The sequence below is a fragment of the Microcebus murinus genome, chromosome 1, assembly GCF_040939455.1.
Source record: "Microcebus murinus isolate Inina chromosome 1, M.murinus_Inina_mat1.0, whole genome shotgun sequence".
Classification (NCBI taxonomy): Eukaryota; Metazoa; Chordata; class Mammalia; order Primates; family Cheirogaleidae; genus Microcebus; species Microcebus murinus.
In genome coordinates this window covers 162811911-162826034 of record NC_134104.1, presented here as the reverse complement: position 1 = coordinate 162826034, position 14124 = coordinate 162811911, and the positions used below count along the sequence as shown (strand labels likewise).

At 46.2% G+C, this 14124-nt stretch overlaps 1 protein-coding gene across 4 annotated transcripts in view; it reads right to left on the bottom strand.

Moving 5' to 3' along the window:
• FLNB (filamin B) overlaps positions 1-14124 on the bottom strand; it is a 150743-nt gene that overhangs the window by 53500 nt on the left and 83119 nt on the right. For all 4 annotated transcript variants that reach the window (XM_076009013.1, XM_076008997.1, XM_076009001.1 and 1 more), the window contains exons 8-18: positions 13920-14117; positions 10995-11132; positions 9294-9420; positions 8210-8346; positions 6668-6861; positions 5163-5276; positions 4388-4531; positions 3944-4067; positions 3454-3614; positions 2099-2189; positions 1679-1848 (exon numbers count right to left, since the gene is read on the bottom strand). In XM_076009013.1, the coding sequence (XP_075865128.1) occupies positions 1679-1848; positions 2099-2189; positions 3454-3614; positions 3944-4067; positions 4388-4531; positions 5163-5276; positions 6668-6861; positions 8210-8346; positions 9294-9420; positions 10995-11132; positions 13920-14117 (1598 nt within the window). The remainder of the gene's footprint in view (positions 1-1678; positions 1849-2098; positions 2190-3453; positions 3615-3943; positions 4068-4387; positions 4532-5162; positions 5277-6667; positions 6862-8209; positions 8347-9293; positions 9421-10994; positions 11133-13919; positions 14118-14124) is intronic.

The window sequence follows — 14124 nt, the reverse complement described above, 5'->3', positions numbered from 1 at the left end:
GTTCACAGCAGCAGCACTCACAGCAGACGAAAGGTAGAAGCTGCCCAGATGTCCATCAACAGATGAATAGAGAAGCAAAATGTGGTCTATATATACAATGGACTATTATTCAGCTTTAAAAAGGAAAAGAGTTCTGACTACGCTACAACATGAATGAACCTGCAGGATATTATACTAAGTTAAACCAGTCAGTCATGAAGAGACAAATACTGATTCCCCTTATATGAGGTACTTAGAGCAGTCAAAGTCACAGTGATAGAAAAGTAGAAGGGTAGGTGCCAGGGGCTGGGGTTAGGGAAATGGGGATTTACTGTTTAATGGGCACAAAGTTTCACCTTGTGAGATGACAAGAGTTCTGGAGATGAATGGTGGTGATGGTTGTACAATAATATGAATGCATTCAATACTGCTGAACTGTACGCTTAAAAAGGTTAAAACAGTAAATTTTGTGTCATGTGGATGTTACACCTGAAAAATTAAGGGGGAAAAAAAGCAGAAGTCTGGAGATAAGAGGCCACATTTATAACTTGGCATGTGGAACTTGTCCCAGAGAGCCCCTCCACTGCAGGAAAGTTCTCAGAGCAAAGAGTCCACCTGCAAGGACGCACAGCCCCCAGAGCACCCTCATCCTGCACCCCTCATGTTCCCCGCTTGGCTCCATGCTGGGAGGCCCGGCGGGAGAAACACTTCTCAGGAAGTTCCTGCAGAAAACGTCGCCCTTCCTGCCCTGCAAAGGGCATTTCTCACACAGGGACTTCCCTCAAGAAGGAAGGACTCTCAGAGGCCGGGAACAACTGTTTAGTATAGTAGGTGTAAATAGTAAAACCCAGGCTTTTCTGCCAGGATGTTTGCTCTCCAGACCCTGGAGGTGTGGACATGAAGTAAAACAAAATTTTAAGCAAATACAATGTGCACAGAGTTTCAGTTTTACAAGATGTAAAGAACTATGGAGCTAACGATGGCTGCACAACATAATGAATGTACTTAACACTAATGAGCTGTATACTTAAAGATGGTTAAAATGGTAAATTTTATGTTCTGTGTATTTTACCACAATAATTTTTTTCAAATTTTAAAACAAACAGGAACTTATACAGAGAAGTAGTTTTTTAGGCCCTTATGCCTAAAATAATCAGAGTAAACCAGCCTGGATGGCAAGATCCCATCTGAAATCCTGCATTTTGTAAAGGGGAAGACTTTGTTGCCCTAAATAGTACATTGGGCCTTAGGGACTAAGGCTGAACTGGCTCTTTGAGAACAGACCCCACTCAAACACCTCATAAAAAAGGTAAACTAAGCTAAAAGGGCCAGGAAGAAATAACAAAGGTGTGGCAGCTCTTTCTCTGTGAGTAATTAATGGAAAGATTAATAGGCAGGTAGTAAGGATGGGGGGGCGGAGAGAAGAGAAAAAAAGAGCAAGAAAGAGAGAGAACACGTGTGTGTACGAGAAAGGTAGGTATTAGGTCCTGAACATCAAGGACTCGTCGTTTCTCTGATAAAACCCAAAATGGAGGTGGAGACATGGGACTAGCTTCCCGCCTGTTTTTGAGAGCACTGGAGACTTCCTGGCAGAACCCATCGGCTTGCTGCTAGTGCTTCCGGGGCTCAGCAGGCAAGGCCACGTCCACACTGTGCGCAAGGGGCCTGCCGGGCCCACAGGCCAGGGACAAGACCCTACCTGCTGGGTGGGTGTGTATTTGACGGTGTGGGAGTAGTCGTAATTATCGATGACATCCAAATCTTTCACCGTGTCGCCAGGAAAGGGGCTGCTGAACTGCACATTGAGCGGGGCTTTCCCGGCCCCCTTGGTGTAGACAGTGAAGTGGGTCGGTTTCCCATTTTCCACGCCTGGAAAGACATACCAGGAAGTGAGGAGAGGAGACAGGTGAGCAGGAGTGGTTTCACTATCAGAACCAGGCTGACAGGTTCACCAGCACCAGGTCTATTGAGAGCAGGGCCACAGCCATCGCTACATCAGAGTCACTTAGAACACCTGCTGTTGGTGCAGGTAAGTGCCTCAAGACCCTGGAGCAAACCCGCCCAGCTGCCACTGGCCAGCAGAAGGCCTCCGGACAACCTGGACTACACACCATCTCACCTGCTTTGCTGAGCCCCGGGCCTTCTGCCTTCACTTTGCTGGCGTCGTGGGAAGGGTCGACTTTGACTCGGAAAGGGCTGGCGGGGATTTCCTGTAGCAGAAACACTATCTCAGTAGGAAAGCCCCACAGCAACTGCCAGAGCTTAGGATGCCCTGACCTCAGTATGGCTTTTATGTAGGGGTAGCGAGCAAACTCCTGTTACCACAGAGCAAGTCTCCATACTCCAGCACTGGTAAGGGCCGCATGGAATAGGCCACTCACTAATGCCTGGATCCTTGGTATCACAAACAAATCTGAGAGCTCCCAAGCCTTTAACACCAAATGTTGGGTACTTGGGATGAAAAAATACTTGCAAGAATGAAACCAAAAACAATAATATATGGGGCCAGGGAGGAAGAAAATATTCTCTAGGGACAGCTGGAGCTAAGGTCTGAGGAATACATGAAAGTGATCAGAGGCCGAGTGTGGTGGCTCATGCCTGTAATCCTAGCACTCTGGGAGGCCAAGGTGGGCAGATCGCTCAAGGTCAGAATTTTCAGACCAGCATGAGCAAGAGCGAGACCCTGTCTCTACTAAAAATAGAAAGAAATTAATTGGCTAACTAAAAATATATAGAAAAAATTAGCCGGGCGTGGTGGCACATGCATGTAGTCCCAGCTACTCAGGTGGCTGAGGCAGAAGGATTGCCTGAGCCCAGGAGTCTGAGGTTGCTGTGAGCTAGGCTGACACCACAGCACTCTAGCCTGAGCAACAGAGTGAGACTCTGTCTCAAAAAAAAAGAAAGAAAGTGATCAGAAACAGTGATTATAATTCTTCAAAAACAACATCGCAGACTGTTAGAATAAAGGCAGAATAGGTTAATTGCATGAAGTCAACTCAAGACCATTCCCTTTAGGCACAGAACATTCTCCTGAGAGTCCTACTTTCACATAAGGTTGATTTTAATCACCAGGATTTCAAAGTTCCCTGTGTTACGGTTCTGCCTGCCCTGTTTCACTATCAGGTTTCTGAGACTTCGAACCGCCTCTCCCTATGAGAGTTACAGGGCGGAAGCAAAGACACAGACTCAAAGACATTAAAATGGAACATATCTATAAGTTAATTATGTTTCAACCAAAAACTTGATGTTTATAACAAACCAGTCTCTTTCCAGAGCCCACTGAATACACTGCCTCACTTTTTTAAGAAACTGATAAAAATTTAGTTCTGGGTTTTAAAGAATCTGAGAGAAGAAAATTGAGCAGAGTTCTCAAGATACCTTCCCTGTCACTGAAAGAACAAAAAGGAGATATGCACACAGGTGGCCAACAAGAATCCAGGTCCACCCTTCCCGCCCCTCCACGCCCCAACACACCTGAGACGCAAAGAGCACTTTGATGGTGTACCGCCCCGCGGCAGGAGGCACGTATTTCACAGTGAACGTGTCATTGGCATTGTGAATAATGTCAAAATCCACGTCTTCCTCATCCTCACTTAACACCAGGGCATCACACTTAATGCCAACACTGACATCACCTGAAACAGACCAGCTCATTAGCACCAGCTTACAAGAAACTGCATGCCCTGTGCAGTCACTTCCAGCTCAGGCTAACACCCGCCCCAAAATACTGAAAAGTTTCCAGTAAGAAACCTGGGAAAGGGATGGTGATAAGTCAGGATTTGGGAAACAGGATGGAGAATTAGCAAAGATATCACCAAGGAACTAATACAGAGGCTCAACAGATGAACAATTACCTCTTCAGATGGACTACTTCATAGTTCAAAGTTAACTGCCCTGGAAATGTTATAAAAACGACTTTCTTCCCAAGGAGCAACAGTCGCTGGATCAAGCAAAGCCCTCTCACCTTCCCCGGCCTCAGCACAGTCCACTGTGAAGTGAGTAGGCTCATTTGCCTTCAGGCCACTTCTCTCCACACCCGGTCCAAACACTTTGACCTTCTGGGGATGGCTGCCTTGCCCAATGCTGACCTGGAGATGATGTAGAGAAAGTCACGTTCTCCTCCACTATGACCCAGTAAAACACTGTTAAAAAGCATCATGAGATCTGTGATGCAATAAATCCAATAAAAGTATAACAGTATTAAAAAAAAAAAAAAAAAAAAGCATTGTAAGAAACAGCCCTTCTGGGTGGTCCAGAGTGCCCTGCCCCTCAGGCCACCCCATCTTTCCAAGGTCACCAAGGATGGGTCCCTTCCATACGTCTGCCTTTGGCCATCAGGCATGGAGCCAGACCTGACGCATGACTGGGTCTTTCCGTGAAAGGGCCAGGACTCCACCTCACAACCTACCCTGTAGGGGCTGTGTGGGATGCTCACACCTCCCCAGACCACGGCAATGGTATGCTTGATGGCCTTAACTGGGGTGTATGAGCAGGTGTATGTGCCATCCATCCGGCTCTTCATCTGGATGTCAACGGGCTGGCCTTCCCCATCCTGCAAAAGAGCCAAAGCTAGGAACAAAGGCAGCCCTCCCATGGTCTCCATCAAACGGGGTCCCTGTGGCACACCCCAAGGCAACCAAGTCACCACCTGCTTACCCAACAAAACTTCATGGAGCAACTACAATGTGCCATGTTCTCACTACGCAAGGACAGCAGGTGACAAAATACTACATGCATTTGTTTATTTTTGGTTATTAAGAACAAATGGCCCCAAAACAAAACCATGGTCACTCGATGCTTCTTAATTTCTTTTCAACTCCTGCATTTAAGTCCCTTTGTCTAATTCAATTAAATTAGATAAGCATATTTTTAAAATCCTTGTTTACAAACCTCCTATCCTAACCTAAGCAGCTTCAGCTGCACAGAAAGACATTACAGAGTAATCTGAAATAATCAAGCCTTATTTTTATAAATTACAAATCATAAAGATGATTTAAAAAAAACAAACCACATCCTGCTTTACATGTTAGTCTCACTTAATCCTCACACAACCCACAAGATAACATTCTTATCCTTCTCAAGTGTAGAGGAAACCAAGGATCAGACGGACTAAGCGCCTTGCTGTTACACTGGCAGATCTTGTTACCAACCATTACCTGCACAGATAGCCCCCAGAAATGTACCTGAGCAAATATCTTTAAGGGAGCTTTTCCAGCATCCTTGGGATCCACGGTGAACTCAGCGGGGTTGTTGATGATGCACCCAGATTTCTCCAAGCCTGGCCCATACGCTTGGACCTAAAGCAAAGAGCCAATAATGATTCTTCCTGTGTGATGCCCCAACTAAACCCCTAGATGAAGACTGGTCACCAGGGAATGGGGGAAGAATAAAATGACTTGTGTCTGGTTTTATAGTATCCACACAGCAGGATGGTTATGGGAAGGAAAATGCTAAAGTAGGCTGTAACTTAAAAATAAATAGTATCATTAATGTCTCATGAGGGAGCAAACTCTAAAATCAGGCCCAAACAAACCCAGGCTTCCTGCCTTATTCTGAGCTGACCTAGAGAACTTCTAGTAAGTGGGGCGGGGACTGCCAGCTATGCCAAGTTTCAATGTTCCTAGTTTGAGGGGACTTGGAATCTTTGCTACAGAAGACACTCCAAAAGTTTGCAGTCCCCAGAGAACAAAGGACTGGCAGTTGGCCCAAAGACGGGCAGGACCCAGTCCAAAGTGGTGTCAGCCACAGACAGGCGGGCCAGCAGCAGCACATGCAGTGTGCGTGGCCACCCTGTCACCCAGGCTGGCTCAGACCTGATGCTTACCAGCCTGCTAAGGGTTTGAAAGGAAGCTTTTGAAAACATTGCTCCAATTTAAGAGAAAGGGGGCTACAGGGGAAAATAGCCTTTATCTACGGAGCATCCTGAACTAACTACAGAAAGTAGAAGACTGAAAAATGATGCTCCAGGTTACAAGAAAATAGCAGCTTACACAGCCCAGGCACTCAGCGAAAGGCTGCCTTTGTGCCTGCTGCCTCCCCCAAATCATGCCAGAGGCTCTAGGAAGCAGACATACTCCATTCCCATTTTATTTTTATTTATTTATTTATTTTTTTTTTTGAGACAGAGTCTCGCTTTTGTTGCCCAGGCTAGAGTGAGTGCCGTGGCGTCAGCCTAGCTCACAGCAACCTCAAACTCCTGGGCTCGAGCGATCCTTTTGCCTCAGCCTCCCTGGTAGCTGGGACTACAGGCATGTGCCACCATGCCCGGCTAATTTTTTATATATATATATCAGTTGGCCAATTGATTTCTTTCTATTTATAGTAGAGACGGGGTCTCGCTCTTGCTCAGGCTGGTTTTGAACTCCTGACCTTGAGCAATCCGCCCGCCTCGGCCTCCCAAGAGCTAGGATTACAGGCGTGAGCCACAGCGCCCGGCCCCATTCCCATTTTATAGAGGAAGATACCAAGAGTCAGAGAGGTAAGTGACTTACCCAACATTATAAAAATGCTAAGGAGTACTACCAGGATTCAAATTCAAGCCCATTTCCTGACTAAAATCTAAATAGTTCCTCTCTGCCCTCTCTCAACATGCTGTTTAAGTCAATTCTTCAGGCATGGGGTTGGGGTGGGGGAGAGGGTGTGCCAGGAGCCAGTGAAGAGATGACACAACAAACACAACTTGATTCACCAGATCAGGGTTGTAGTCTCCTGTGGCCGGGTGGATGAAGGCCATATACGGGCTGTCCTTGATGTCTTCGTCATCACACATGATGTGAATGGCGTATTCGCCAGGCTCCTTGGGCCAGTATTTGACATCACACGAACCATCATTCTGGTCATCATATTCGATCTTTGCCTGGGAAGGGCCTTCAATGGCAAACCCTGGAGGGTGGGGCAAGAAGGCCTCCCTGGTTACATGATGGAAAGTACATATTCTATATAACTACCAACTCATTCCCTCTGCCTCCCTAAAAACTAAGTATTGGCCAGTAGATTGAAATCTGTTTGTGTCCCTTTTCCACAAAACCAGGCCCACTGGGTCCTCACTAGAATGGAAGGGTTGGATTATGTACTTTTCTGTCTTTATATCATCTAACAGGAAGGGTCCAACCAGCAAACCTTCCTGCTGGCAATATGGTAACATGTGCCAAAAGCCTTAAACCAACACCCACTCTTTGTATGCCTAATTCAATTTCTGGGCATTTTTCTAAAGGAAATTACCAAGGATATGCATTCAACATTGTTTTTATAGCAAAACCCTGGAAATAACTGGAGAGCCTAACAATAGATACAACCATACAATGGAATTCCATGGAAGCCATGAAAAATGAAGGCATACCCTATATTTATTTGAGGCATAAAGACATAAAGACCTCCCAAGATATTTTATGTGGCAAATCAACGTTTGCATGTGTATATATAGGAAGAAAGTCTGGAAGGATATACCAAAAAGTTTAATATTATCTCTAGACTAGAAGGATTTACCACAATGATTAATATCATCTCTCTAGATGAGAGAAAGAAATGTGATTTCTTATTTTTCCTTTTGCTTATTGCTATTACCTAAAATGGCAGTCACTTAACTATAGTCCAAGGGCCAAACCTGGCCCACTGCCTGTTTTTGTAAATAAAATTTTTGTGGAACACAGCCACACCCACTTATTTACATATTTTCTATGGTTGCTTTCAAGCTACAATGGGTGGAGTCAAACAATTACGACAGAGACCACGTGCACGTGGTCCACAAGTTAAAAATATTTGCTATCTGACCCTTTATAGAAAAAGTTTGCAGACTCCTGATCTAAAATGATCATATATGTATTATCAGATATGTGTTTAAAATATACTTGGTTATGCAACAAAGAATGTATTTATTCCCAAATTTTAGCAAAATTCATTCACATAAACTAAGGGTCTATCAACAATATTTACTAAGTGCTTACTACGTTCTGAGCACTGTTTTAGGCACAATGTCCACATAAAACCTCTGCGGTCAAGGTCTAGCAAATGAATGAATTCTGGTGCCAGAAGCAATGGGCAACCAAATGGGCAGAAGGGAAATAGGACGTGCAATCCACAGCAGAGTACAGAGATGCCCCGGGTGGTCAGGAGGCCAGCGGGCAAAGGGTAGTGAGGCTGGGCAAGGCCGCAAAACCCAGCCTGCTACCAGGCCCAGGTGCCCCGTAATCCTTAGCCCTCCAGAAGCTGCTGGTCAGCTGCCACCACTTACCCAGAGACCCCACTTCAGAGCCGATGGACTCCACCACGAAGTCTGCTGACCGCCCAACAATCCCGCCATGTAGGCCAGGGCCCCAGGCACGGACTTTTTGCATGCCTGCTTCAGGGCCAACTTGAACTTCAAAGGGGCTAGAAGGAAAGGAATAGAAGAAACACTGAAGAAGAACAAAGAAAGGGCTAACCACAGCCATAAACTGTGGTTCCTTCACGCATTCTTTCCACTCACCTGACCCTTTCACCTGTAGTCCCAAACTCTAGTCAAGCCCTTCCTCCACAGGTCCCCCCGACAGCCATTGTTATGTCAACAATATCATGTAATGTGGCTGCCTCTGGGAGCTCAGGTGGCCACTGGGTGGGCACTCAAACCACACCGTCTTGCACTATCCTCCTGGTCATTCACCTTTTATGTGCAGGGCTTCCCAGATTATGAGCCCTGGAAGGTAAGAGACTCCACACTTCTCTGTATCCTGCCTATGCTATAACAAGGAAACTAAGTTGAATAGGCTTTATCTCATACATAAATGAACATGGTTTAACTTTGGTGTAGGAGGTTTAAAAAAAGTGTGCCTAGATACTCATAACCCTAGAATACCCAAATATTTCTCAAGGCAAACCAAATTTATTCAAAGTTGCCCCCAGGAGAGCTGGAAAACAAGGGGGCAACTGCAACACCCCCAAGGCAAAACTGTAGACTGCATCCCTTGGCCTCTGAAACACTCACGTAGACGGGCTTTACTGTGAACCACAGCAGACTCTGCCCCCACGGCTTTCATGAACAGAGGCCTTCATTGAGAAAGGGAATCTTGGTTTATACAAGGGGACAGAACCCAGCCCATTTGCTCTCCATTACTGCTCCTTCTGACTCCCTGCCTCCCACCCGCCCCCGACTGCCAGTATTTGATTTAAAGCAAGTCAGCTAAAACCACAGCAACTTTCTGCTGCTTTTGAGAACAAGCCAAATGTCTGTGCTGTTTTGAAAGAAAAAAAAAAAAGTTTCCAACAAAGCAGATCTCTTTCCCTCCTGCAGCCGTGGAAGCAGCCGCCTACAAGTCTCCCCTGGGCTGAGCGCACCTCACCTCTTTGGAATGTGGTATCCCCCCCATGTGATGGCAATGCTGTATCTCCCAGGGGTGCTGGGGTAGTACTCGAATGTGTAGACCCCATCCAGAAAGCCTTTCTGCTTCACCAACTCCTCCAGACCCTCTGTGGGGAGAAAGCAGACGATCTTCCCAATGCGATCTTAGACTCAGAATGAGAATCAAAAGGACGAGAACAGTAATACAGCAACATCCACAAAACACAAACCACCTAAGAAAACTAACTGAGCTGCCTCAGAGTGTGGGAACTCCTGCCCCAAAACCTGGGAGATTACTCCTAAGGTAAAAACAGGTCCACCTCTGCTAAAGTGTGAGGAAGTGAAGGATTTCCAAGCTAATTGGCTTTAAAAATCTCTCTCGGCCACGAGAAAGCCCTAAGGACAAACTCCTTGGTCTGTGTACAGATAAATCCAATCACATCTCAGTATTTCCCAACAATTGTGTCCACCCTTCTCAGCCCACCCACAAAAACTGGGGAGGGCACGAACCCTTAGGAGTATTTAGCATGAGTTTCAGGTTAAGTGTTTGAACATCTTTTTCAACTAAAGCTGGACAACAAGAGCAAGATAGCCATCTGATGCTAACTGCCAGAGGAGAGGTTTTAGGTGCTATCTTGCAAACGCCAGACCCAGGCATCAGGCAGGAACTTGTTTTATGTTGAGGTTTTATGCCTGAGGTTTGGCCAGAAAAGCTACTGAGTCAAACAAGTATCCAAGGTCAGGAAAAAAAAAACACCTCCCTGGTTCCTGCTGTGAGGAGGTGGGAAGGAGGGCAGCCCCACAGCAGCTTGGCTCCAGGTCTGGGTAGTCTAGAACCTTGGCTGCCCTCCGGCCACAGCCTGCCCCAAAGCTTGGTGCCCTGAGATCAAATATTAACTTTCTGGAGCTCAGAACACTCCTGCCCCAGCCTGTTGGGAACACAGAGGCTGAGAGCCATCCTGGCACAGGAAGCTCAAGACTCTACAAGGCATGGGAATATGACCACCAAGGGCTGCTACACCTGAGACTAGAAATGCTGGGCTGCTTCTCTGTTCTAGGGGCAAACAAGAACAGGGAAGACACCCATTTCCACATTTACTGTCTCCTTCTCCAAAAGAGGGAGGGAGAATGGGTTGCAGGGTGTAACCTGCCCATCCACAAATGGCATTTATCTATAAAGAAAACTTACTCTTTGGTAATTTTATTCTATAAGCACTGATCATAGTAATTAAGCATTTGACATAATTTCATAGTCTATAAAATGTAACCTGTAATGGGAAAATCACTGGCTTTGGAGACTCTGCTTGAATTCCACCTCAAAAGCCTACAATCTGTATAACTTTGGGCGAGAACCTTCCTCTCTGAGCCTAGGTTTCCTCTGATTAAATTAAAAAAAAAAGGTCCACTTCTGGTCTTCTGGTTGTTGTTCCAACAGCAACATTTCCCCAGTTCCCTTTTTCTACTACCAGATGTCTTAATGTAATGTAAAGCTGTCAGGCCACCCACAGTTTTTGCCCACATCCAGGGCAGACATTACTAATCAATCCCTGCTCCCTTCTCCATGGAGCCCAGATAGCCTCAAATCATTGACATAGCTCTCTGGGATAATCGAAGAGAGCTGGCTATGCGATGAAATCCGTATGCCATGGCTACAAAATTAACCAAAACCACACCTGAAATAAGGAAAGAAAGGAACACTTACTAGGACCCTTCACGGTTACGCTGAGCTCCCCACTCCCCGCAGCTTTGGTGTCAACCTTGAAGTCTGCAGTCTCCCTGATACGGACACCTTTGGGCTGCAGGCCTCGGCCACTGGCCCGGCAAGCATTTGGACTGCAAGCTGCAAGCACAGTATCAACATCAATTCAACCTTTCATTCTTTAGTCAGTCATAAAAGCCAAGGTAACTTGGAGCCATGGGCCAAGAAAATATTTGTTTTACACAAAGAATATGCAGTAGTGGCCCAAGACCAAGGGTCCTGGGAACACACCAGACTAGCAAATAAGGAAACAACATAACTTTGTCCAGCCACACCACAGAAGGACTCGGGAGAAGTTACTTTGGCAAAGAAAACAAGAGAGTGCGGCGAATCCATGCTGTGCTCCTGGTACTGGCGTTTATCCTTTTTTGTGTGTGAGTTAAGACCAAGTGCTGGACGCTATTCAAACCTCACTGCCATCCTCAATGCTCACTAATTGGAAGACTAGAAAATGCGGTGCTTGAAACTGCCTGTCTGGGTTCCAAACCCTCGGTCAGCCATTTCTAAAAGTCTAAAATATTGTTGCCTTCCGCGTGAACAACCAGGCAAAAACAAAACAGCTAAAAAAGAGACCATTCCAGAAGAGCTTTTGGAGGGGGGGTGGAGAAAAGAGAGACCAGCTCAACCCCACCTCAGCCAGGGTAGACTGACACTGTAGTGCTGTCTGTTGCGAGGCTCTCAGAGTGTGAGTGGCTATGAAAGCAACAACTAGCAGTAAACACCACTCCTGGCTTGATTTTCAGGCCTAGTTTAAAAACTTAAGGTTGCAAGTCCAAAAATTAAGGATAAAATAGCTTCTGATATCTTTGTGCACCTTGAGAGGTCCAAACAACTACTGTTTCGTAGCTGTTCCACAGTGTTCAGGGGTTGACAGAAGATGCCTTTATGCCCCAGGAATTCTTTGCTCAGCATGGGTAACCTTCCCATTGAAGAAATAGGAGATTAGTATGTGAGATGTCATATTGTTCAAGTGGCTGTTCCTTTCCAAATCTGACACTGCATATTGACAGCCCTCTATACACAATGGATCACAGACTCCAGAAGACAAGACTCTCTGTCTACTCCACAGAAGGAAGGTCATTCCGCCTCTGGCTCTCCCTCCCTGCAATGTCCTCACTGGCTATGTGGCAAACAACTGATTCCAAAAGAGTCAAACACACACTTAGAGTTAGAAATGGTTTTAGATGGTTTATGGATGAATGTATGTTTATGGTTGTACTTTAAGACAAGTGATGTTAGCTTGCTATTGTGAGATTGATATAAAGTTTCCTTTACTATAAAATCATTTAAGGCAGGGAGGGGATGTTAGCAAATCAAAAAAAAAGTCAGCTGAGTGACATAGCTCCTGCCTGCAGTTCCAGCTACTCAGGAGGTTGAAGCAGGAGGATCACTTGAGACCAGAAGTTTGAGGCTGCTGTAAGCTATGATTGCACCACTGCACTCCAGGCTGGGCAACAGAGTGAGACCCCTGTCTCTAACAAAAAAAAGAAAGAAAGAAAGAAAGAAAATGTCTATCAATTAATTAAACAATATGGGTGGGATGGATATGCCAGAAATGAAAAACATAGTCCATGAGTGAGGGAAGGCTGGAACACACTAGTAGAATTAGGAACACTGTTTAAGTCTTTCTTACCTTATGTCAGAAAGTTTTGCTAATGAATACATTGGGATTTTTTGTTTGTTTGTTTTTTCTTTGTCAAGGGGAGAAAAGTTGGTCATACCAGAAATAAGTCACAGCAGGATGACAGGACTTCCTCGGCAGGTTTTAATGTGTCATAAAACACTCATGGAAATTCTGAACATGTGCAATAGTTTCAACATCAAAAGGTAACTGCTTGGTTCATATAAACTCTAAATAAGGCTAAAGAGTTTGAAGGGCACTAACAGTTTCTCCAGCATCTAGCAAAGCCCTAGATGTGTTGAAATGCAATTAGGCCGTGGGTCTAGGGTCTGGCTGGACAAGCTGTAGTAACACCTGCACAGGAATTTCCTGAAGTCACAAAGAACACAAGCACAGCTGACCTTCGCAAGCAGTACAAAGAACTGGCAAAAAAAAAAAAGGCCCACCCAACCAGCCCTTACCAAGTAAGAGGCCTCTGGCCCAGTGGTCTCAACTAGGAAGCCAACAGCTTCGGGATCCAGGCTGGCCCAGAGGCAGGATTCAGAAGAGGAAGCCAAGTCTGCAGAGGCAGATTTGCAGGACAGAATGGGGAAAGACAAGTATTAGTTAGAAAAGGAAGCACAGTTGGAAAACAAAACAAAACAGAGAAAAAAGGCAACGAAGTGAGAAGGACAGAGAGTCTCACCCTAGAGGAAAACACATGCTCCTGACTGCAGAGGGAGTTCAGCAGAGTGGTTAAGGGCAGAGTAAACAGAGACCCCAGTTCCAGCCCCACTGACACCTCATGTTACCTAAGCCTCAGTGTCTCCACCTGCACAGTGGAGACAACACCACCTGCACACAGGCTGGTATGAAGACTTCATGCAGCTGTGTCAAGTGCCTGGCAGCCGTGGAGGCGGAGCCACGGAGGCTGCAGGGCCCGTGCTGCTGCCACCATCAGCCGTGGCACCAGCTCCTCCAAGCGCATCAGCCCTGCATCGCTCAGTGAGGATGACTCTCCTGTATGTGTGTCTTGGGGAGGACTAAACGTGTTAGTACAAGCAAAGCATTTAGGTTTCTGCATGGCTTATAGAAGATATTAGTATTAATATCTTGAGGACAAAGTAAGCCAGTTCCTGCTGAAGTGTGGCCCTGGCAGAAAGGAGACAGGTACGAGGTCGGTGTTGGGGCCCGTTTTCCGGGCCTCAGTTCCTGGCCGTGCACAGTCAGCCTCTGTGCCAGAAACAGTCGGCCCATCCAGCACTCACCTTCCCCGACTTGCACGACGAAGGGGCTCTTGGGAATGGTGTCCCCAGCAAACGAGACCTTGACCACATGGGGGCCAGGCTGCACGGGTTTGTACACACATCGATGCACTTGGTTTCCTCTGTCTTCCACAAGCAGCTCCACAGGGCTCTTCCCCCGGGGATCTTCGACTTCCACAGCAACGTCACCTACACCGGCTCCTAGGAG